Source organism: Onychomys torridus, chromosome 4 (assembly GCF_903995425.1).
Source record: "Onychomys torridus chromosome 4, mOncTor1.1, whole genome shotgun sequence".
In the NCBI taxonomy this organism is placed as follows: Eukaryota; Metazoa; Chordata; class Mammalia; order Rodentia; family Cricetidae; genus Onychomys; species Onychomys torridus.
In genome coordinates this window covers 143258170-143283190 of record NC_050446.1, presented here as the reverse complement: position 1 = coordinate 143283190, position 25021 = coordinate 143258170, and the positions used below count along the sequence as shown (strand labels likewise).

General features: G+C 52.5%; 1 protein-coding gene across 14 annotated transcripts in view; it reads right to left on the bottom strand.

The window, feature by feature from the left end:
• Positions 1 to 145: 145 nt before the first annotated feature.
• Snph (syntaphilin) overlaps positions 146 to 25021 on the bottom strand; it is a 42646-nt gene continuing 17770 nt past the window's right edge. Inside the window, exons 2-8 of one of the 14 annotated variants that reach the window (XM_036185776.1) lie at positions 13850 to 13956; positions 13295 to 13322; positions 12488 to 12521; positions 11854 to 11950; positions 11113 to 11319; positions 8036 to 8185; positions 146 to 4138 (exon numbers count right to left, since the gene is read on the bottom strand). In XM_036185776.1, the coding sequence (XP_036041669.1) occupies positions 2971 to 4138; positions 8036 to 8185; positions 11113 to 11319; positions 11854 to 11903 (1575 nt within the window). In that variant the 5' untranslated portion in view covers positions 11904 to 11950; positions 12488 to 12521; positions 13295 to 13322; positions 13850 to 13956 and the 3' untranslated portion in view covers positions 146 to 2970. The other 13 variants (XM_036185774.1, XM_036185768.1, XM_036185779.1 and 10 more) reach the window with 13 other exon arrangements.

Sequence of the window (25021 nt, the reverse complement as noted above, 5' to 3'; positions counted from 1 at the left end):
CCCCAGCCCTACGCAGCAGGGCCTGGTGAGGCTGAGCCAGCCAGTCGCTGGTTCCATCTGTGTTGGGTGCCATGGTGAGTTCTCACCTACCCCAACTCACTTTGAGAAATGATACGGTACAAAGACGCCAGGCTGAGGGGCTGCGTGTGTGTTCATGCTTTAATTCAGAGCCGTCTGCTACAGGCACAATTCTGTCCGAACAGAAAGACAAAGGAGACTGAGAGTCAAGACCCCTCCCCACGACCCCCTCCTGTGTCCCCTGAAGTTCAAGGGAATAGCCTAATGTGAGAGTGCATGGTGGCCTATTTGTATTGTCATCTATTCGGTGGTGGTGGGGGGTTGTGAGTTCCCTGGGTGGAGGCCCCTCGATAGCCTCTGGCCCTCAAGCCTGGGATCTGCTGTCCGATGCCTGTGCAGGTAGGAAGGGGTCTCAGTGAAAAGCTATGTATGCTACCTGCTTGAAGACATTGGCTGTGAACTCTGCTCAAGGCTGCCTCTGTTTAGAAGTCCTCACTGAGCCCCGACAGAGGGCTCCGGAACTAAGGAGCTGCTACTTCAAGCTACTGCGCTCCAAGGGTTCAGTAGCTATAGAAGGTAGTTCCCGGGGACACTTCCTCAAGACCTTGTTAGCTCTGACTGGAGGCGGGGAAAGGAGCACCCTAAACATTTCTGCTCCAGGAGCCAAGGGCAAGAGGGCAAATTGCAGCCTATGGGGGCTGGCCAACTAGGAGGAAAGGGGGAGCTTTGGGGATGAGCTTCAAAGGGGGAGCCTGGCCCAGTCCCACCTTGCTCTCAACCACCTCCTCCAGATCTGGAACCAGCAGACTGCTGAAGTGTCTACTTCCAAGCCCACTTCCTGGGATTGCATAGGCATTGCAACCCCTTTGCATGGGTACGGGACTCTAGGCTTATATACACTTAGGAACAGGACCTGTACCCCAGCCTGTAGGGACCCAGGGTCATCCAAGGGCTGGGTAATGACCTGCTCACTCCACTGGCAAGGAGCAGAGCCCTTCTAATAGGCAGAACTCACAAAAGAGGACCCCTGCTGTAGGCGAGGCAGGGCTAGGGTCAGAGCAGGGTGATGGTCAGTTTCACTTACTGCCTCTACAGACCTGGACACTTTACAATGGCTTCTCCAGCAGCAGGAGCAGAGCGGACCACAGTCCTAGCCCTGCCCAAGTCCACCAAGACACGAGACACGACAAGAAGGCCCAGACAGCAAGACATGGAACAGAGGGGCTGCGAAGTTGGACTAAATGCCAATGGTGAAAAATATATGGATTTTATGTTGTCAAATATAGTTCATACATTTATTTTCTCAGCAGAGCTTCGACTGTTGCTAAGGAGACATGTGGAGCTCCATGAGTGCACGGCGCCAGAGGCAGCTTCACTTTGGATCAGTTTTATCCCCTGTCTCTCCATGGCACCACCCCAGTGTCCTATGGGGCAGCCCCAGCGAGGCCTCAGGCATCTGGGTTTGGTTCAGCTGGGGTAGGGGTGCTCCACCAAGGATGGCTGGTCTGAGGCCCCAGCCAAGATGGGGGAGTTTTGGAGGCACAGAGCGCGTGGCAGAGGGCTCTTGCCCTGATGGCTAGGCTGGCTGCCCATTCCCAGTGCATGCAGGTGCCCTTGGGGAGGGCACAGAGTGGAGGGCAGAACTCAGGAGTCAAGTAGTGGCTACCGGGGCATCGGTGAGGGCAAGCGACCTTAGCAGAGAACCAGAGAGGCTCCTATGCCAGAGAGTTGAGATGCAGGCTTCTACCAACTCCCTGGGTGTGGGCCAGTCAGGTAGGTATGACCTCTCTGGGAAGAGGGAGGTGAGGATCTGGGCATTTTCCCAGGCTGACTGGAGCAGCCCAGGCAGGCTCCCACTGCCTGGCCATGCCCCTGATTAGGAAACACACTCAGGGGACCCTGCTTTGGCATGGATAGGCAGATACTGTGGCTTAAGAACCCCATCTGGAGATTCCTCCAGATGGCCACCTTCCTCTGGAGACAGCTGGGTCAGAGATTCAGAAGTCCTCATCCCAGAAAGCAAGCAGCAAGGGGTTCTGGGATGGGTGGGAAACCAAGACCCTAAGGGAACCAAGAGCAAACATAGGTAGGGTCTGAGGTCGAAGGGCCTGGGGCAAGTGACTTCTGACTTTCCCAACTCGCTGAGGCATCTCTAGGCTACAGATGAGATGGACTCATCTCAGAAGGCAAAGGGTTCCTAGAGCTGCTGGCCTTGCCTTCTCTGTACTGGCGCTCCCTCCCAGTCCCATGATTAGTCTGTCAGGGTAGTGATGGGCACTGGACAGCTCATGAAGATCTAACACACCCAGAAGCCAAAAGGAAAACAGACTGTGGGGAAGGCCTGGAGGACAGACAGACAGACACAGAACCTACCCTACCCTCTGCCCCTCCTGCCTGAGCTGGTCATGCCAGCTGGATCACACTTTGCATCCCAGGGCAAGGGAGAGGCTGGAGCTTCAGTGGGACCCAGGCAGCCAGACCCTGCTTGGAGTGGTTCTCTGCATTTGGGGTCCTGGCTGCCTCCATTTGAGGAGGTAATACTGGTCCAGGAGCCTGAGGAGGGCACAAGGGGTAGTGTGGGAAAGAAGACATGGAGGTGGACTGGGCGCTGGGAAGGATGCAAGGAAAAGGAGGATCCCCAGATCAACACAGCCGGAGACGCTCTGAGCAGGGCCTGTCTTGTCTGAAGTCTGGGTGGCCAGAGGGGCCAGAGGGGCCAGAGAGGAGCTCTTCCCAGCTTCTCCCTCTTCAACTGGCCACCTTTACCTTTTCTCTTAAAGCTTTGGGATGCTTTTCTGAATCCCTGACACTGTTAACATCTGGGGGGGGGGGGGGGTTCTGTTCTAGACCTGAAAGTAAATAAGAGGATGCCCATGGGGATCTGAGGGGGGCAGCCAATGGCATCCTACAATCAGTGGTCAGGCTGCCAAAAGTGGAGAGCTGGCAGCCTCCTCAGAGCTGGGAGCCGCCGACTGAGCCGGAGCTCGGCTGGCTCAGGGAGCGGCAGCTGATCCTGCGGATGGAGTGCAAGGCCACTGTGCAGCAGCCCCGCAGCAGGGAGCTGATGTTGTAAATGGGCTGGCCCTGGCGCCGCTGGGAGCGGCAGAGCCAGGCCACTGTTGGCACAGCTGGCACTACCACAGCCAGCAGATCCACAATGTAGTGACGGCTCCAGTAACTCTTGGGTTCCTTTTCGGTGGCAGCTGCCTCCTCCTCCTCTTCCACAGGACACACCACACTCACTGGCAGTCCCGGGCTGGAGTTGGCTGCAGGCCGGTGTGTAGCTGGCCCACAGGTGATGGGCTCTGGGGCCTCAGGTTCATCCCCCACTGTCACCACCACTGCTGAGTTGGGGTCTCTGGGCCCTGAGGGGTACGGATCCAGCTCTGAGTGCCTGTCCTTGGGGACTGTCCCACACACCTGAGCCTGGCCTACTTTCTCCAGGATGGTGTCCAGGTCAGGCTGGTACTGCACAAAGTCTGTCTGGATGGCCCGCTCCTGCATGCAGCTGGCTTGCACTCCAGCCTCCATGCCGCAAAGCAGCTTCTCATAGGTGTTGCTGGCAGGGAAGCGGGGGCCCAGATTGAAGGAGCTGTGCAGTGAGGCTTCCTCAAGGCCACAGTCCACTCCTGATGACAGCAGGCTACTGGCCTCCAGGGCGTCCGTCCGACTCAGTGTGTCGTCAGCAGCCATGAATCCACTGTCAGCTCCATCCTCAGCAGAGGCGCTGGAGGGATCCCCTGGCTGGCGGTCACCACAGACAGCTGGGTCACTCAGTTTGGTGTAGGTGGAGCTGCGGGTGAGGGAGCGTGCAGGGGACCCTCCAGCCGACTCCCCAGTTCCTTCCTCCTTGGCTACTCCATTCTGGGCTACCTCCATGCTGTGCAGCAGCGTCTCCAGCTTCTTGTTCTGGATATTGATGTCCACGAAGTACTTCTGCAGCCCCTTGTCCTTGTCAATCAGGTTGTTCTTGACAGTGTCGATGACCTGCTTCAGCTGCCTGATCTCCTTGCGGGCCTCTTTCAGAGCCAGCTGGGCTTCCACGCGATGGCATTCCTCCTCAATCCAGTCCTCCTGCATGCGGGACAGCTGAGTCTTTAGGTCATCAATCTCCGTGTCCCTGTGAGGAAAGGAAACACACTTGCTCTACAGCCTGTCCTCCTACCTGTCACTGCTGCTGTGGAGGGGCAAGGGGATGTCACCAGACACAGATGGCCCCAGACAGAGCAGGGTGGCTCAAAGCTAGAGATGAGAGTAGGAGTATTAAAGCCTCTTCTTCCTCTCATCCCACGGGGAGGAGGAAGGGTGGGTGGAGCCAGGGGCAGAGACAGGAGAGGCTCCCTTGAGAGGGAGAAGAAATGGCAGCCACATCCCCCTCTCACCGCTAAGCCACGCCCTTCACGTCATCACCTCCAGAAGACACTACACAGATCTTAATTGATGAGCCCACTGCTATAAAAATGTAATAAATTCTCAATGCAAAGCTGCAAACGTGAGAGAGGGATTTGGTTTCCCACTGAAGCAGCTCGTGAGTGTTTTAAGTGGAGAGACATTTGTCCCCAGACCCCCAGGGAGAGAGAGGACGTTGACAGGGAGAGAAACAACAGACAGCCTTTGGTGTTGGTGGGAGAGGCGGTGACTTTAGTGTTCCTCTTGCAGAAAGACCAGAAGTGAAAGGAGACAGAGTAGGACTGGGTGGCGCTCTCTGGTATGTATGCTAGAAGCTTCTTTGTATTTACTGTTAAGAGGAGAGGCGGGGGCTGGAGAGATGGCACAGAGGTTAAGAGCACCGACTGTTCTTCCAGAGGTCCTGAGTTCAATTCCCAGCACCCACATGGTGGCTCACAACCATCTGTAATGAGATCTGGTGCCCTCTTCTGTGTACATAATAAGTAAATCTAACAAAGAGAGAGGAGAGGCTGAAGAGATGGATGAGAAATGCAGTGACGGAGAGAAGGGCTGCACCAGCAACAGAACAGCAGCGAGCCTTCACCCGGAAAGGCCTGTCAAGTCGCTGAGTCAGGGTGAGACTCAGTGGACACCGAGGGCAAGCAGTGGGAAAGGCGGACACTCACAGGGGCTTACCATCCTGTCCTGGCACTCTTTTTCAGGACCATCTTAGCGATGGGATCCACATAGGACATCTCAGCTGGAAGCCTGGCTATGTGAATAAACTACCAATGGTATGACTACCACTAGGGGGTTATGGGCCTAGCAGAGTGACTGTACCACATAAGGAACCACAGATTTTCCAAAGTTAGACTGGAAATCCCATTCGGGAATAGGCTCCAGAGGTCAAGCAATATCCTCTAGGAGGGTCTGACCACTCAACACGGTATAACTCAGCAGTGGGCTAGGGGAGGGCAGTGCACTGGAGCTGCCTAAGTGGCATCAGCAGGCAGACAACAGGCATGGGGTCCTTGATCTCCCTCCTCTTCCTCAGGGTGGAGCATCTCCACTTCCCACTGGTGCCCCACCCCTGGGAGGTGAGTCTGTAAGAAGGAGCTGGGCATGCTCAGCTTAGTGGCCCCTGTGCTTCTCTCCTTGGAGCTGGCTAGACCTCAGGGACAATGGCGTCCCCGACCTGAGCTGGCCTGGAGCTATAGGAATAACATGTGAACTGTATCTTAAAGGAAGGAGCCAGCAAGGATGCACGATGGAAGAAAAGACACCTCAAAGTGTGGGAACACAGTGTCCATAAGCACAGAGGGGGCTGTCGAAGCACATGGTGGCTGAGAAGTAGAGGGAAGGCTAGCACAGGAAGTATGGATATTAAATAATACCTGGAGGGTGGGAGGAGAGAGGCCTTATGCCAAGGACAGGCCTGCTGAGGGCCTTTCAAAGGTAACAGAGTGGCTGGGGATGAGAGGACAGTCTGCCAAAACCAGGTAGATGGCCGACATGCCACTGCTGGCTGGTCCAGAGAAGAAGCTGGGAGATGGACTTCTGGCTCCTCATGGACATCAGTTCCAAAGGGCAATCAGACCCTGAGCATCACGGGAAGAGGGCAGGAACCCGAAAGGGAAGCCTTAGATCAAGGAGCCCACAGACCACCTTGACCTCTGGAAACACAACAGACCCAGTCTGGACTGGTAGAGTCCGGTCATGCATGCTGTACTATAACATGTCCCGAGATGGATGAAGACAAGAAGACCGATGGGTGCCAGGAGCTGGGTGATTGGAGGGGATGGGGAATGACTGCTAAGGGAAATAGGGTGGTAAAGGGGGCACCAAAGTGCAGAAACTGTGGGAGTGATCAACCAATGACTGGTGCAGCTGGAGACTCATACATGAGAGGGACTCACCCCCGAGGGCCAGGACCCAGAGGGGGGACACCCAAAAGACCAGAACCAAACATGACTGGCAAAAGAAGAAAGTCAATGAAACGATTTCTAAAGATATTCTGCTATACTCATAGTCTGTGCCCAGCCCAACTGCCATCGGAGAAGCCACCCAGCAACTGGTGAAAACAGATGCAGAGACCCACAGCCAAACATTAGGCCAAGCTTAGGGAATTCTACAGAAGAAGAGGAGGAAAGATTGAAGGAGCCATGGGGTCAAGGGCACCACAAGAAAACCCACAGAACCTACTAACCTGGGCTCACAGGGGCTCACAGAGACTGAGCTGACAACTAGGGAATCTGCATGGGACTGACCTTGGCCCTCCCCTTACGTTACAGCTGTGTAACTTGGTCTTCTTGTGGGACCTACAACAGTGGGAGCAGGGGCTGTCTCTGACTCTGTTGCCTGCCTCGGGGACCCATTCCTCCTACTGGATTGCCTCATCCAGCCTTAACAGAAGAGAAGATGCCTTAGTCTCACTGCAACTTGATATACCATGGCAGGCTGATAACCATGGCAGGCCTGCCCTTCTCTGAAGAGAAACAGAGGAGGAGGAGTGGGTGTGCTGAGGGAGAGGGGGTGGGGAGAAGGGGTGCAGAGAGGGGTGGGGAGAGGGGTGGGGAGAGGGAGGAGAAACTTTGGTTGGGGTGTAAAAACAAACCAACAAAAATAAACAACAACAACAAAGAGGTATCGGATTGTAGAAACTGAGGACTCTGTGAGGGCACTGCACACCATCCAGAGGTTAGAAGGGCCAGTTCTGTGGCATGTAGAATGACTTTGGGTGGGTATAAAAGCTGCTGTAGAAGCAAAGAAAAGGCACAGTGGGGATGCCTGCCCTGAGCTCTAGTGCCCGCACAGCTTGGTCCAGCTCAGAACAGACACGGTTCAGAGAAGCCTGGCGAAGGTGATCAGAGGTGGGGATCTCACCCTAATGCAGGGATTTTGTTGTGTGTTGTGACAGGGCCTCACTATGCATTCCAGGCTGTCCTCAAACTTACAATCAATCCTTCCTCAGCCTACTGGGTGCTGGGGTGACACACATGTGCCATAGTGCTCAACCCTTTGAAGTGTGGCTCTTAAAGATGAAACCACCAGGAGGGTCAGCACCAAGTGTCTACAAGGACCCGAGAATAAGCACAGCCGGCCCTGAGCTCCTGGGAGACCCCCAGGCTGAGCTGGACCTCAGCTATAGCATCTTCTCATCTTATGTCTTTTATAGGAAGGAAGCGGACATGGAAGAAGGCTTATAGGTCTGGTCTGATGGGCTGAGACCTCTGTGCAGAGGCATGGGAGGGTTAAAGGTCTATTTCTCACCCCCAGGGATAAGGGAGCCAGAGAGATGCTCCGGCTTCCTGAGAAGACAGGATCCAGGGGAGAAGCCTCCATCAAAAAGAGGTGCAGGGCTGTGGTCAGTAGAGGATCACAGAAGGAAAGTGACTAACAGTCCTTACAGGGACCCTTTCCCACTGGCCCCAAGCACCTGCCTAAAGTAGTCAAGGAGTGTCAGGGGCTGGAGCCTCTACAAATGGGCCCAAGTGAGACTTTGCTGAGAGGAGAGTTCAGGTAGATGGCAGTGAGGCCCTCCTTCTTCCCAGGGGATGCCCCAGGACCCTGGCTCTGCTGAGACTGTGGCTAGCTGGTGTTCCCAGGGCTCTCCTTGGCTGCCACTCACCGGTCCTGGAGCCGGTCCTGTGTGTCCTTGAGCCGGGCCTTCAGATGCCGGATGCAAACTTCCTTCTGCTGCAGTGGAGTCAGGTACTGCTCTGGGGTGGGGGGCTTGATGCCATGGTTGTCGCTGCATAGTGTATACTTCATGGAGCGTCTGCAAGAGTATGTCCATCAGAGGTGGGGGATGAAGAGGGTAGGCTGAATACAGAGCTGGGCCTAACTGTCTTCAGCTCAGCCTGTGCCACCAGCCCTCCTGGGCAGGCCTTGTGGGCATGGCACAAAGACAGCCAGCCTTCTGTGAGGTGAGGGGACTCAAGACACTTCTGCTTGGGGAAGAGGGGACCTCAGGAGGCTTGTGTGTGCTCAGTGCCTTATGACAGCGTGTGTGGACCCTCACTGCAGCAAGGGGAAGCCTTTGTCCTACAGACATACACTCACTTCAGGGAGGGTGGTTCAACCAGCTTCCATGTAGGCTGTGCTTCCTGAACCCCGGCTGCCTGTCTTCAACAGAGGAGGTGAGAGGAGGGAGCAAGGGCCTGTTCCAAGTGGGCCTGGAGGATAAGGACTCATCTGCAGAGGAGGTGACATCTTCCTAGGAGGGAGACACTCTCCTCCCTGCAGCTGAAAGCCTATCTAGCCTAGGGACAGGAATGGGGGGCACAGACACAGGTGTGAAGCCACGGCTGTCTCTGTAGATAGCATGATGCACTCTCCTCACCCACTTTGAGGAACATACAGGACAGGTCTACATTACACGTACACATTGGGAGGCCTGGGCACTCCTTCCTCTCAGGAAATTCATGATGTCTCCAGCCATGTGCACCTGCACATCCCCATGGGTATACTTATAGCATTTTCATGCTGCCTTCATAGGTAATTGTCTGGTCCAGGACACCAGCCATGTTTACGTACCCATGCTCTGGGACATGTGTGAGCACACATATGGACACTTGCTAGGTGTGGACAGTTAGCAGCAGGGCCCTGAGTTGCAGCTGGCTGGACGCCTTCTGCAACCAATACAGTGTGTCATACCACACCGTTGTGGAGGAGCCTCCGCCTGGAGGGCCACTGGGTTCAGGACGGAGTGCTGGCCAAGGCTTTCCTAGGAAGGAGAACTCCCTGATTCCACAACAGACTATGGTTCAGATGGTTCCACCCACAGCTTCCTGGCTGCAGGATCTGTTCTTAAGAACCTTGCTCGGATCTTGGTTTTAAACCCCGTTGTATCACTCTGCTGCTCCAGGGGCTGGGGACACTTAGCCTCACATAGACGCTGCACAGGGCTGGAAGAGACAGGTCCTGTGGAGACCCATTGTGGAAGTGGCCATGTTCAAGGCAGATTCAGAGTTCCATGGAAGCTGTGTCGTGTTTATTGTACATGTGACATGTTAGAGAGAAGGTGGCCAGAGCAGGGTGGGCGGTGAAGGGAGATCACACAGCCTCTCTTCCACCTTGCAAGGGTCAAGGGGTGGCATGGTGGCTGCCTGGGCTTTTCACACCCTACTCTAAGATCTCCCTAAAAGAGAAGAAGCCATCCAGCATCCTTCATTCAGACCTATATCTGTCCTGCCCTGCAAGGGATTTGGCAGGAGAACACACACCTGTATAAGTGAGGAGTTCTCAGCCAGGCATGAGGCAAGAGGCAGAAAAGGCAATGTGTGAACGTTCTCATTTGCTTTCATGGGCATTTTTTTCCAAGATAACATTTAATACATGTTTATGATCACTAGTAGCTTCGCCCTATGTGTGTGATGTATTAAAAAAGAGAAATGTGATCATACACATCTTAGCAGAGACAGTGGCTGCAGTGAGGCCCTTAGATGGTACTCCCCTGCCCCTCTCCAGGGATAGCAGGCCTCCTTTTGGGCAACAGGACTTCTCTATAGGTGCTCAACTTGCAATTAGGGACTGCCCCAACGGCTTCAGATGGGAGATGTAGTACAAAACTGTTACCAAGAGAAAAGTCTGCTTGTCCAGGCTTTTCAAGATATAAATCGGTTAGAAAAGCAGGCACAGGTCCTGCATATGACTGTTACCCACCATCCACACCTTGGTGGAAAAAACTGAGATCTGTGGCTTTAATGGCTTTGGACACCACTGAACACAGAAGACATCTCTGCTGAGAGGCGCAGGACACGGCTTTCAGGAAGGAGCTTGACTGTGGGTCTGCAGTTAGGATTCACCCCCTGTCCATAACCCTCAAGCCTCACTATGGTCCAGGAATATAGGCAGTGCGCAGATCAACTCGCTGACAGCTGTGTGATTAGCTCCATTTTATGGAAAAGAAAAAGTTGAGTCTCAGAGACAGGAAGCCTGAAGCTCCCTACAACTCCAACACATAGTGCCCACATGTATTCCAGCACCCAGGAAACAGGATGCCGCACCAGCACCCTGACTCTAACGCTCTGGACAGAATCAAAGACCCACAACACTTCTTTACCTGCGCTCAAGTGTGACCCTGCATTTCAGGTCTCTGCCTGCTGTACCTGCTGCTTACATGTAAGTCAGCACATGCCACACCCGTAGCACATCACCACCTCTGCTACTTGCAGTGTCTGAGACAAATGCATCCATCTAGCCCTTTCCTCTTTGTTTGGGGTGGCGCCATTGGGAGGAAATCATTAGTCCCTTCTGAATTAGCTGGATAGGTCGCTAGTAAGTCACATGACCCAATTCTAACCAATGAAGTCTGGGCAAAATTTCACAGGGAATGAGTCCCTTCTCAGAGCCACCAATATAAGGGGGTATCTTCTTCCTTGCTGACGGGATGGCTGGTGGCCCAGGTGCCATCTTGGAATAATTAGGACAAAAGGTGTTCACATGGATGGTGACCCTGAACAGGTGGGGGTCTGTGATATTTCAGGAGTTGCCTGTCTCTGTCCCTGACAGCTCATCGCAAGTGCTCATGTCCAACTTACAGAGAGGAGCCAAAGCTCAGAGGGGCGACGTGGTGACGTGTTCTAGGCCACAGTCAGTAAGAATGCTAGAGCTGGGACGGTCAGAACGTGGTGCTGCTCCCCCCATCTCCTGGGCACCAGGTTCCCAGGCGGCTGGGCCTGGCTGGGAGGAGGAGCGGGTTACCTCGGTGTGGGGCTGCTGTCGCTGCCCTTGCAGGAGCCAGAGTTGCTGCTGCTGCTGAGGGAAGAGGTGCCGTAGGCGTCCCGCACACTCACAGGTGGAGAAGTACGCCTGGAGGCGGGGAGAAGAGGCAGCTGCTCATTCTGGCTGGCGGGCAGCTGTGGGCACTGGGCGAACACTGCCAGGCCGCTGCGGCCTAAAGTGCCCCCGCTTCGGGTTCATCGCAGGGAAGAACGGCGGTGGGGAGGGGACACACACACACACAGAGAGACAAGGGTGACAGAACACAGTAGAATCAAGATAGAAACCGGAAGGTGGCTGACCCTCCTAGCTCCCCGGGATCAAGAACAGAGGCTAGACAGGGCTGTGGACAAATGGCGGACCCCAGGGTCTCTTAGCCCCGGGGAAGGATATCCATGCATGAACGGAAACAGAGGGAGTAGCGTGGGGCAGACAGGAGGTGACTGGAGGAGGGACCCACAGGGTGACAGTCAAAGGAGATCTACTGCAGGGACAGTAATGGCAGGGCTGGTGCTGATGGGAACCTTCAGATAACTGTTACATCACCGTGTCATTTAGGTTCTTAAATAGTTCCTGGAGGTGGCATGGATCAACCAGCCTATTTTAAGGATGGGGAAACCGAGGGCGCGATTTGCTTAAAGGCACACTGCAAGTCTGCTGCAGATGAAGACAAAGCCTGAGCCTCTGAAGCTCGGGCTCTATACAAGGGAGAGACCCACTCACCTGCGAGATCCAGCAGAGGCCCGTCTACTTCCTGGCAGGGACATGGCCATGAGGCTTCGGGTCCTGGTTAGCGGTGGGATGGGCGGTGTTCCCGGGGCTGAGGAGAGAGGGCGGGTTGTGGGGGGCGTAGGGAGGGCAGGGCCGGGCCACGTCATCCTCTCACTGGGGCCACTGCCTGGCATGGCTTCTCCTCTTGCCCTTTGGCACGACACCCCAGAATCAAGCGAGGACCTGTAGGCTAGGCTGTGGGCGCTTGCCTCCGCCAATGAATTCAGTGGGGCTTGGCACAGACTGCTAATCAACCCCGGTTTAAAGTCTCAGTTAGTTTTCAGAGCCTCATGGGTGGCTAGAAGTCATCAGCCCAACCTCAGATCTTCCAGGTCAGTGAAGGCACCCGGTGGGTGAAGACCCCACCACGGTCACGGGGACAGCAGGACAAGGGTCTCCTGTCCACTAGTGCAGCAAAAGGGTCTTCTACTCTACCAGCAAAGCCTGCTTCTCCCCAGGTCCCTGCCCCTCAGAGCCCGCCTCCCACATCCAGGCCTCCCTCTGTGGCAGGGGCTGCAGGTCGGAGGACTCCTGGTGCAGGAATAGGAGCCCCAGATTAGGCCGGGCTGGTCTCGCTGACCATCACCTTCCCAGTTGGCACGTGGTTCAGGGCTTCCTGGCTACAAAGGAGACAAGACAGACGGACATACCAGCACACGTGTAGAAAGATCAATGGATACAGACAAAATAGGGCATTCCAAGATGTGTTACACACATGACCATGTCCATGCTCAAGCGCCTGCTCCCAAGGCAGGACAAAGCAGCCACGCCCTCTGACTCTCATGCTGCATACATGCATTCAGGGTAGATGCTTGTCATATAAACGTGCATGTTTATTTTAGCACATCCCAGGAAAGTGAGCACAGGCTTGATGCACAGGAGGTCAAGGTCAAGAGAGCAGAAGCCCTCCCTAGTTGCTGAGTGTCCCACGGTGGGTGGGTCTAGCAAGAGGCATTCACATGCCCAGGAGACTTGAGAAGGGGGCTGGGTGGACTCAGGCCCACTGACTCCCGCGCTGGGTCCTTAAGATGGTCTTCTGAGCAGGGACTTTAGTGTCAAGGACAGCTCTGCAGGATGTCTTCAGGGATGTGGGGGAGGGAGAGGCCCCATGCAGAGGGTGTAGCTGTTTGGGATCAGGGTTATACTAGACATCAGCCCAGAGCTCCCTTAGATCAATGGAGAGAAACCTAGGTTTTCTACAGCCAATGGGTAGTTTTGAGCCAGCTCTAGAGGTCATAGCCTCTGACTCCACGTTCAGAGAAGGAACTGGAGATGATAGCCTGGGAAACCTTAGTTGAGAATGCCATGCCCTGGACTTCTGCTCATGCTCGGGGAGAAGCAGCCACCAAGCTAAGCCCCACTGCACACCGGCCCGTGCTACACGGTTACGTACATTACGCCATTGATTTCTCCCAACAACCCTATGAGGAAGGGCTGAGGTTAGTCCCCCCTTATAAATAAGGAATTAGGGCCACCATGAGCAAATAGACTTGCCCAAGTCACACCCCAGTTGTGAGGCAGGACCAGCATTTGAACCAGACCAGCATCGGATACTGAGATCTCAAACCCCAGAGTTCCTGACCCAGGGACCACCTCCTTCCCATGTCAGGGTCCCCAGGAGCTTGCTTCTCCTGGACAGTAGTGGGGCCATCTCCTGAGTGGACAAAGGCACTACTCAGATGGCCAGTTTCCTGGCTGTGACACAGAACACGGCCCGTTCCCCTAGAGGGCCTGGACACAGCCAGCATTGTCTGCCCAGAGGTGTCAGATACTGTGCTGTAAGAGCCGCTGACACCATGCCCGTCACCTGAGCTGCCCAGCTAGCGTGGTACCGCTTCTCATCCACCAGCCTCAGTCACTCAAGAAAAGCCTCTGGAAACAACCTCAGGGCCAGACCCACAGTAGAGGCCGTGGGCAAGTACAGGGTGGGCATCCGTGGACTGCATACCTGTCCGGAGAGGTACACAGGGTCCCTGCCTCGTGGGCACAGCAGGGTCTTGTGGGAGCAGCTGGAGTGGGGTAGGTAGGGGGGCTTTGCTCATACGTGGACGAAGCCTGGAGGACAACCGGCCACACAGTGAATTCCTCTGAGGCCAGGTGGCCTGCTAGCAGCTTTCTTTCCTCTGGGCCCCGGCTAGTCCATGCCACCCTGGCTTCACTGGCCATGCTCCCATCACTGCTTGCCTCTCGGCTTTAGGCTGCCTCTAGCACCTTCAACAGGCCTCACCTCCCGGATAGCTTCTCTACCACAGCCAGCTTGGGTGAGTATGGCTGGAGAGCTGGTGGAGTCTAGGTAGAACTCGAGGCCCAGGTCTTGGGAGGCAGGTAAGAGAGGCTAGATGGGAACCCCATGTGGCCCCGGTACAATCCCAGCATTGTCCCTGCTACTACCTTGCTTGGCAACACCTCCCCCCCCCTTGCATTGTTCTCCGTTCCTTCCTCCAGGGCTGTGGGTGGGAATGGGGTGGTATTTGTACCCGGACACAGCTGACAGTCTCCTGGGAGACCCGAACCAGCCATTAATTCAGGCCAGAAGTGGAAGTGCCATTTCCCCTGCTGGGATGGGACCTTACAGGCAGGGGCCCTCTTGGGAAGGCAGAAGCCATCCAGGCCCACAGGGCACCTCCTCTTCAGGATCCTGCTCAGAGGCCCCAGTGTGTGTCCTGTGTCCTCTTGGCTCCGCCCCCTCATCATAGCCCTAGAGAGGAGGCATGTTGCCATGGCATTTATCGCCATGCCGCCTGTTCAGCCTGGAGTCCCACAGGCCTGTCCCCAGGCAGCCACTTGGAATAGAAGCTGAAAGGAAATCCTAAGCCACGGGAGCAGGGCCAACAATCTCTCATCCCTTCAGCCCCAAGGAAACCTGTCTCTCTCACACCAGTTCCCTGTTTCCCCATTGTGCACCCTCCATAGTAACCACACAAATATCTGCCTCTTGGATTGGTCGTTCCCATGCTCAGTGCTGCCTAAGGGCCTAAAATGGGGAAGGAGGGCAGAAAGGATGCAGAAATGCGGTCCAGCAGACTTGGGATTGAATTCTGGTTCTTGTGCTCTTTGACTGCAAACCTCAACGAGTCTGGCTACTGCTGAACTACACAGCCTTTCCTCGGCCATGGGCTGCACCTCCCCTCTGGGTACTGTGAGAGTAACACGCAGCAGAGCACGGGCATGGCATGGGTGGGTGCTCTGTCACACAAGAGCCGCTAAACAAACAGGAACAGACAGTGTTCTGGAAGTAAACAAGTGAAGTGCGAAATGACCTTCAAGAAGGAAACACAAGACATTTTGATGGCCGCAGGAAGGTCAAGAAAAGCCTCTGCCAACCAGAACCTTGTGTTGGGTCTGGAAGGATGAGTAGGAGTGAGCAGCATGGCCAGAGGCTTAAATAACAGTGACTTGGACGCTTGGTGCCTGGTGAGGAACAGTGGGGGTGAGGCTGCAAGTGGAGACAGGGTCCAGGCCACACACTCTGATAAGCCAGGGTCTTGTCCAGTGGGCCACAGGGAGGCACGGAACTGTTCCGCGAAAAAGCAGGGGCACATCAGATGTGCATGTGAGAAAGCCCTGGGTGGGGAGCTGTCTAGAGTGTGTTGGGAAAGGACAGGACCAGAGGGAAGGAGACCAAGCTGGGTCTTCCAGGGGCGAATTCAGGAAGGCATGGGTCTCGGCAGCATCAGGAATAAAGGACCTGGACCCTGTTTGGAATCCATCAGAAGCTCATGGTTATCTGAGAATAAAGGGAAAACACTTAATCCTGGTGATCAGGTCCTTTCCATTTACAATGGTCTCCTCCTCCTCTTTTTCTTCTCCCTCCCCCTCTGCGCATGCTCGCTTGCACGCATGTGTTTGTGTGTGTATGTGTGCATGAATGCAATGAGAACTCTGCTTGACAAAGCACCACCATCTCTCTGCTTGAGCTATCTGCCAGCCTACAACATCCCCAGGACTGTGTGTGTTCAGGGTGTGCTCTGTAGCCTTCCTTCAGGGATCAGCCCCCATCCCTTCTTGTCTTAACCCCTTAGCTGAAGCCTCCTGGTGTATTCCATGGGAACAAACACCATTAACACATAATGGTTCATAATACAATGGCTGAAAAATCTGTGCTCGATCATAGAGCTAGACTAGATGGTCTCTGAGGAACTCTGGGTCCCACATTCTGATTCTAGGGCTGTTTATGAAACAAGGGACTTGCAAATGATGCTTTCTTCTTCAATGATTAGACTCCTGGGTAGCAGTTTCTCCAGCTATAAGATTAGGAAGCTGCACATCTCTTGGGAGATACTGGCATCTTACTCAACAGGGGAGCAGCCAGGTGGTCAGGTCATCCCAGTATTATAAGGGAAAGTCCCAGAATATACCTTTGAAGGTCGTTTTTTCAAAGCATTAGCTATCAACAAAAGAAAAAAGCAACCCTGAAATCCCAGAGAACAGAACAGGCTGAGCTGATGACTCAGCCTCCAACAGCTGTGCAAAGCAGAGCATGGCAACCAGAGTTTGGTAGGGATCGTGTCTCTGCCAAGACAGCAGCAGAACCTGGCACATTCTTCCTAGGCAAACACAGCAATGTGTGCTCCTTGAATGCTAATGCAGAGATGGGAATGGAAATGGGCCAGGACACTTGCCAGAAGCCACCCTCCAACCTTAGACCACTAGGGCAACTCCACTGAGGCAATGGGAAAACGCTGCAGCCTTCAGGACGGTCTCATCTTCCCCCACCAGCACACTCGAGCCCAGCCTTCCTGTACATGGAGTGGGGGCACTTCTCCAGCTCACTTCCTGTCTCTGGCACAAGCCACTCCCTGGACTGAAACCACTCAACGGAGCCATTGGATTCTATGTTCTCACTGTGGCAACCCCAGTACAGTGGCCAGGTTGTTCCATAACTTGGCCAAATGCTCAAGGGGTTCCCAAGGCAACCAGAAAAGGCTGGAGGGCTGAGGCAGCTCCACAGGAAGCCTCCAGTGACAAGTCTCAGATGCCTGAGCACTGGTCTCAAGCCCTGGTCTACACATCACCTAAGGGAACTCGGCTCTGGACTGCTGAGCAGGGTGCGCTCGGCTTCCTTCTCCATTTCAGCCAGTGGGATGCTCGTATCTGTTCTACTTGTGGAAGATGTGCTGATTAATTTTGACTGTCAGCACTGAGGCTGAGGAAAGCACCCCCATCCCAGAGGTGGGGCCTCAGGGCAGAATAAAAGGGAACAGAATCTGCATGTATGAGTATCCTCTCTTTCTGCCTGCCAGTCCATCTTTCTTTCCCTCTCTTCCCCTCTCTGGCTGCATGAGGTGAACAGCGGCTTCACGCCCTCCCTCGCCCGACAGGCTAACACTGCTTAAGGTGGGCACAAAACGAATCGGGTCCCCACCTCTCATTTTGCTGAGATGTTTAGTCACAGGGACAAAAACTGACCAACAGAAAGTTTGAAGACTTTTTTTCTCCTGTGTGTGTGTGTGTGTGTGTGTGTGTGTGTGTGTGTGTGTGTGTGTCTTCTTCAATGACTCAACCTTATTTTTTGAGACAGGGTTTCTCACCAAATCTGAAGCTCTCCTGTTCCAGACTGGCTAGCCAGCAAACCCCAAGAATCCTTCTATTTTAGCCTCCCAGGGGCTGGGATTACAGTGTACACCATGCCCAGCTGGGGGTCCAAACTCAGGTTCCCAGGCTTACATGGCAAGGACTTTACTGACTAGGCCACTTCCCCAGGGCAGAAAGACCATTTTGGTTTTGTTTTTTTGTTTCTTTGTTTTTGAATTCTTTACTTTTTTTTTAATTGAAGGAAATTTATTTTTATTATGTGTATGAGTTTTTACATGTATATATGTGCATCATATGTGTGCCTGGTGCCCATGGAGGCCAGAAGAGGGCATTGGATCCCCTGGAATGTAGTTACAAATGGTTGTGAACCACATGTGGGTGCTGGGAACCAAACCCGGAGTAGGACCATATTTTAAAGAAGGATTTGGGGGCTGAGGATGTAACTTAATAGCAGAGGGCTTTCTGAGTATGGGGGGGGGGCCTCTGGTTTAAACCTCAAGCACTGCCTACCCCCCAAACAAGAGGGGTGACTACAGGTTAAAAATCTGAGATACAACTTCATATCCACTAGGATGGCTATCAGAAGACAGGGGACAAGTGTGGAGAAACTCACCTGCACAGCCAGTGGGCATGCACAATGGTGACAGTGCCATGGAAGACAGCCTGGGGGTCGCCCACAACGCTCAACAGGATGGCCTCTGAGTCTGCAACCCACTCCTAGATAGATTTCCCGAGGAATGAAACAGGCATTGACACACTGCACAGGGTGGATATAAACACTCTTCCCAATAGCCAAGGGTGGGGAGCGCCTTGTGGTCGTCAGTAGGTGCAAATGAGTGCTACACAGGACACCCATGCACCAGGATTTCAGCCACGGAAGATAAGAGGTAGTGACATGGGCCACAACACGGATGAGCCTGGAAGGCACTAACTTAAGGGAAAGAAGTCAGATGCAAACAGCACCAAGTGCTGAATCACCCTGTTTACACAAAAGACCACCATGGGCAAATCCATAGAGACAGAAGCCACATAGTGGTTGTCAAGATGCGGGGAAGAAGACACAGAGAAGCAGCTGCCCACAGGGATGGGGATCCTTAAGGGGGATGATGCAGATGCTTGGGGATGAGATAGTGGGGTTGGCTACACAATTTTGTGCATGTACTACAAATCTGGGGGGTGGTATATTTTCAAAGGTTGAATTTTATGGTCTGTGAACTGCATCTCAATTTTTAAAAACCCTGTCAAAACATAATCCACATAACCTCCATTTTCAATGGATAGTTGCTAAAGAATCGGCATGGTCCAGAAGGGAGGGAATGGTCCAGAATGTTCAGCAGTAGCAGCAGGACAAGATGGAAAGCCAGCTGCCTGTCCTCCCCTGAGACCAGAGGCAAGTGCAGCATCTAGGCTTCTTCCAAAGAGTTCTTCCTGCGCCTTCTAGCCTGAGCAGGACTGCTCCTGTTCTTGTAAACAAAGCAAAGTCCTATCCAGAGACTTCTGTTCTTGCGTCTCCCAACTGTCCCTCCTTTCTACAGCCTAGGCACCGGGCAAGCAGCGCCCTGAACCCTCAGCAGCTCGGAGTCATATCACATGATCACTGGTGCGATCTGGGGCCTCTCTTCTCTCAAGTACATTTACTTCAAGCCCTTGTGGTGACCTGTTGTCCATACCAGTCTCTTTGGGACCCAACCATGATAATAAAGGGAGAGATAGGCAATTCTTGGGAAATCAGAATGCTTCATCCCATCGTTGCTTCTTGAAGGGATCTGCTCTTCTTTACAGTATATACCTGTATATATACCTGTATACCTCTCAGAGTCTGAGAAGGCACAAGCTGATGCTGAAGTTACAGGCACCCTCTTCCAGGCTGGCTGTCCAAGGACATCTACCAGGGGCAGGGAGCAGTAGGAGAACCCTGGGTCTATTCCTTCCAATGCCAGTTGTTCTAGGATAGACTCTCTGCAGATACCAGGGAGAGGTGTGGGAACAGGGAGGCCATGGTGCCAACTTCAGCTTGGTAGACAACTTGGCAAATGACTCCTGGCAGGTGGATGCCCCCAGCAGCCCTGGCCACGGCATATGTTTCCCTGGGTCTCCTCACTGATAGAGCTGTCGATCTCTGTAGCTCCTCCCTTGCCCCTCCTCCTCTCAAGCAGCACAGGAAGAGGATGCTGGTGGACCTCCATCTCTGTGGCCTCTCTCTGCTCTTTGGGCCTTGGCTCTTGGGAGCCTGAGCCCTCACTGCTCCTTATGCCATCCCAAGTACAGGCAGGAGCTGATGTGGTCTCAGAAGCCTAGGATGGAAGACACCTCAGGGACAATTTGTCACCATTTTATCCACAGCAAAATTAAAATCCAGCAAGGGCAGGTAATCTGTTTGTGGTTGACCATCAAATGGGATACAGAGTCTGGGCTGGCAGCTGGATTCTGGATTCTGGCGAAAGGCCTTCTTCCCATCCCCTACCCATCCCCATTTAAAAGCAAGCCTGAGTTCAATAAGAACAAAGGAGAGATTTTCCAAAGGAAGAAAAAGCTGAGGGGTAAGACAAGTGCTCTACCAACTTTAAGGCAGGCCACACATAACTAGAAGGTGAGACTGAGGCCCAAGGAAGAAGGCACCACTACACAGGACCATGAGTACAAACAGAATGGTTTAACCCCAAGCATCCTGCCCACAGATTTAAACAGAACTTGTGATCAGTCTTCTTATGGTCAATGAGGAACAGGTTCATGCTTTGGGAAAAATAAAGACATCCCTTACATGAATGTTTAAGGAAGAATTTCTGCATAGGATTTGCTGCAGGAGAAGAAACTTACTCCTTGGGGGTCTGTAGGGAGGAACCTGAGAGAAAGGAGAGGCAGTACCCCCAGAAGTCACCCAAGCCAACCTTCAAATGCTGTTTTGTTCTTGGGGCCTGTGTATCAGGGACCAAAGGGATGCAGAGATGTCAGCAGATCTGCCTGGGACCACAGCCCCTTTCCATGGAGACAGCCCTCCACCAATCAGTGTTTAGAGAGCCTCCGCCACCCAGGGAAGCCAAACCAGGACCAACATACTCCAATAACCGATCTCCTTGACCCCACCAGCATCTCATGACACTCTAGTACAGTGGTTCTCAACCTTCCTAACTCTGTGACCCTTTAATACAGTTCCTCATGCTGTGGTGACCCCCTATCATAAAATTATTTTCATTGTTACTTCATAACTGTAATTTTGCCACTGTTATGAATCATAATGTAAATATCCGATATGCAGGATATCTGATAGGCAACCTCTGTAAAAGGTTCGTTTAACTCCCAAAGGGTTGTGACCTACAGGTTGAGAACCACTGCTCTAGTCCAAAGGTCACTTTTTCTTAGCAGAAAACCAGAGACTTGTAAAGCCCACAGCATGAGCAACAGTGTCAGAAGGCATGACCCAGCTCATCCTGATCCCACGATCCCACGCCCTGCTGCTTCTGCTCGGAGCCAAGTCATATCTGTGTCCCTGAGGCCTGTGGGATGAGCACAGATGCAGCACGGCTCACCCAAGCGTGCCCTGCGTTGCCCACGAGCCATGCTTCTCACTGCAGTATCCTCCTCACTCTTGTGCTCTTGCTCATCTGCAGCTGCCAGCTGCCCAGCCTGTCCTGCAGCTGGTCCCTGTCCAGCTGATTGCTGGTGGCATTTCCCATATCATGCGGAAACCTTTTACCTCCAGGAAGATCCCCAGCTTTTGGCAAGGCCCAGAATTGCTCACGCTTGCTGGATGAGGGCCAGGGATTAACAAACTCCTCTCCAGAGAGGCTGTCCTGCCTCTTGATTTGGTCAAAACAAGTATCTAAAAATGCTTTAAGAGGGGGAGTCTGTAAATGCCCAGTCCCCACTCAAAAGTCTTCTGTCTCAGGAAGTTTGTATTCATGGAGAAACCGATGAACTTAACAGAAACAGCATGGTGCTGGGATCAAATGCATCTGGGTTCGGGCTCCTAATGCCACTGTATACGTCTAAGTCTCAGGTGCCTTTTCTGTAAATGGGGTCGATTACAGTTGTACATGGAAGAACATCAGCAATAATGCCTGCTCCCTGCTGGCAGAGCCTGGACACAGAGGGCTCTCTCTAGAAACAGTAGGGACCACTCATTTGCCTGAGTCTATTCTCTTTATAATTATTTCCAACTTATTATTATTACTGGTATGTGTGCGGGTGCACGCACTCACACACAGAAGACAACTTTCAGCAGCAGGTTCTCTTTCTACCATGGGATCATGGACAGAACTCAGGTCGTCAGGCTTACTAAACAAATGTTTTTACTTATTGAATCATTTCACTGGCACTATTTGACTCTGTGTGTGTGTGTGTGCGCACGCATGTATGCACGTGAGAACAGGTATGTGTATACTCGTGCGTACATAGAGGCTGCAGGTTGATATGACTCTATCACTTTTCACTTTACTTTTTGAGACAGGCTTTCTCACTACGATCTGGAGCTCACCAATTGTTTGGCCTGCATGGCCACCCAGCTTTGGTGATCCTCCTACCCTGTCCCCCAGTGCTGGGGTTACAAAAGTGTAACCCCATGTAATCACCATGATTGGATTTGGTCCTGGGTGCTGGGGATCTGAACTCGGGCCCTTGTGCTTACCTGGAAAACACCTTACTGACTGCTATCTCCCCGGCCTCTCTTCTTAAAAACACCTTTCTTGTTTTATATGTGTGGGTGGACGCGGCTGTGTACTACCTGCATGTAGTGTTTCATGGAGTCCAGAAGAGGGCGCTGGGTCCCCTAGGATTGGAATTACAGATACTTGTGAGCTACCATGTGGGTGCTGGGAACCAAACCCAGGTCCTCTGGAAGAGCAGCCAATACTCTTAACTGCTGAGCCATCTCTCTAGCCCCACTTTAATATAGCTCAAATATTTTTATCTTTATCCCAATCCTAATTCTTTCTGTGTGTGCATATGTGTATTTGTGATGGGCATATATGTCATGTGGGTTTGTGCATGTTTGTACATGTGTATGTGTGGAGACAAAGGTTTCTTCCTCAATCACCCTCTACCTTATTTTTGAGACAGGATCTCTCACTGATCTTAGATCACACCAATTAGGCGATGGTGGCTGGCCAATGAGCTCCAGGGATGCTCCTGAATCTGTCTCCCCAGCACTGGGATTGTAGACACATGCCACTGCACTGGTTTTTCCATTGGTGCTGGGAGCCACATGCTCAGCTTGCATAGCATTTATTTTACTGACTGAGCCATTTCCCTAGCCCTCTCAATTCAAAATCTTAATGTGTGTTAGAATAATTTGTACTTCAGAGGTTCCTGAAGCGTGTGTGTGTGTGTGTGTGTGTGTGTGTGTGTGTGTGTGTGTGCTGATTGTGCCCATGACAGCTAGCAGCCTCATCACATGATTCTCTGACATGCTTCAGAAGAGGCTGTGCCAGCCTCCCTTTCCCGCTCAGCATATCCAGAATCCGACGCATCTCAGGACTGCCCATCCACACCCTCAACCACCACAGTCTGAACCCAGTGATCCTCTCAGCCCCTACAACCTTGTAGTGAGAGGGGTCCCTTCAGAGCAGGGATTGGATTGTGGCACCCTTCCAGTCAATGCCTCCCATCTTGGGACAGAAGCCAAGCCCTTCCTTTGGCTGATCAAGCGTCTTTTACAGCCTTTCCTCCTATCATCTACTGTTTTTGATCTCTGTTACTGCTCCCATCATCCATTATGCCTTCTCACATGTCCCCACCTCAGGGCCTTTGCACATGCCAATTCTCCTGCCTGGAATGCTCCTCTCCCACACCCCTGTTTAGCATTTCCTCTTACACTCAGGTCTCTGTTCCAAGGGCATCTTTTCAGTGTGCTTCATTTAATATGACATAAGCTCCCATCCCCCAGCACCCCTCTCTTTCCTCTTACAGTTCACTGTTCTCTATCATCCTTAGCAACTACTAACTACTTATTTGTCTATTATCTTTATAAGCACCAGAAAAGTAGACATATGCCCACTTTGTTCTTGACTGTGTTCCCAGTCCTTAGACTAGGACCTGCAATCTGCCCAGTGTCCGATGCAGACTTGCTGAGTGATAGCGGAGTCTGCACTTGCTTGGGGTAATGCAAGCTTCTTAGCAATGGAGACAGCTGGGAATGTTTCACTCACAGTCTCTTGTGCGCACAGTGCATTGTGTGGTGGGTCATCTTTCCTTCCAGGCTGGTTCTACTTCCTGGCAGAGACCTGAGCACAAAACTAGTAACTGAATCTTGAGGACAAGAATGAAAGCAACATTTTTGTAAGGCTGCTGTTTGCTCAGGAGGAGTGGGTGCCCACAAGCATTCTATTCATTCATGCCTCACCTTCAGCAGTACAGGGACTCTCCAGAACTCAGAATTCATTCCAGCTGCACCCTCTCCCCCATCAAATTACCTCTCTGCTCTTGTAAAATCTAATTAGGTATATCAGCACTCAAAGCCTGACAATTATGCTTGCTCTTCATTATCCATGGATTTTATATATATATTTGTTTTGGTATTTTTGTTTTTTCGAGCAGGGTTTCTCTGTAGCTTTGGAACCTGTCCTGGAACTCGCTCTGTAGACCAAGCTGGCCTCAAACTCACAGAGATCCGCCTGCCTCTGCCTCCCAAGTGCTGGGATTACAGGTGTGCGCCACCACTGCCCAGCTCACATACATCTTTTTAATGTTGTGTAAAAAAGATTTATTTTATGTGAGTGTTTGTCTGTCTGCTCAACATACACATGGAGGCCAGAAGAGGGCATTGGATCCCCTGGAAATGGAGTTACAGATGGTGGTGAACTACCATGTGGGTGCTGGGAATTGAACCCAGTGGTCTGGAAGAGCAGCCAGTGCTCTTAGTTACAGAGCCATCTTCAGATCACCAAGGTAGCTTCTTGACTGACGTCTTCTACTGTAAGCACAGGATCTAATCGAGGTCTACAAATAGCCAGATTTTCAACATTTTTGCTCATGATTTCATGGTTGAAATGACTGCTCCAAACCTCATGTTAAAAAACCATCTGGTGTTTCTCTGCACAGGAAGGCTCTCTCACTGAGAAATACACTGGTCAGAAACACTTCACCGAAGCATGAGCCATAATGCTGTTGGCTGTATGTCCATGAATCAACATGTATTAAATAACATGAATTGACATGTATTAAATAAGATATAAACAGAAACTCACATGAGGTAAGGTTATATGTGGATAAAAATGTGACCAAGGCCTGCAGAAACCTACCCATGATTCCTTTAATCACAGTGGCTTAGTACTAGATAGTTTAGAATTTGTTGCAACTTTGTAAAATATAATACCACAAGTCTGACAGTTTTTAATCAGTTTTTTTCATAGATGTGTACAAGATCGGTCTAGTTGAAGTTTGTATATTCCAGGCTTGGTATAAAACGATGTCATTAGCACCAGCACCAGAGGGTACCTCGTAGGAGGTAAGTCAGGGTAGTGGTGGGTCCTCAGGCCAGTCCTTCTCTCAGGGCCAACTTCCTTAAGTGTACCTGAGGTGAACCACTGTCATGAAGGGCAGTGCCTACCACAGAAGCTCTCAGCACATGAAGCATGTCACAGCTGGGGCA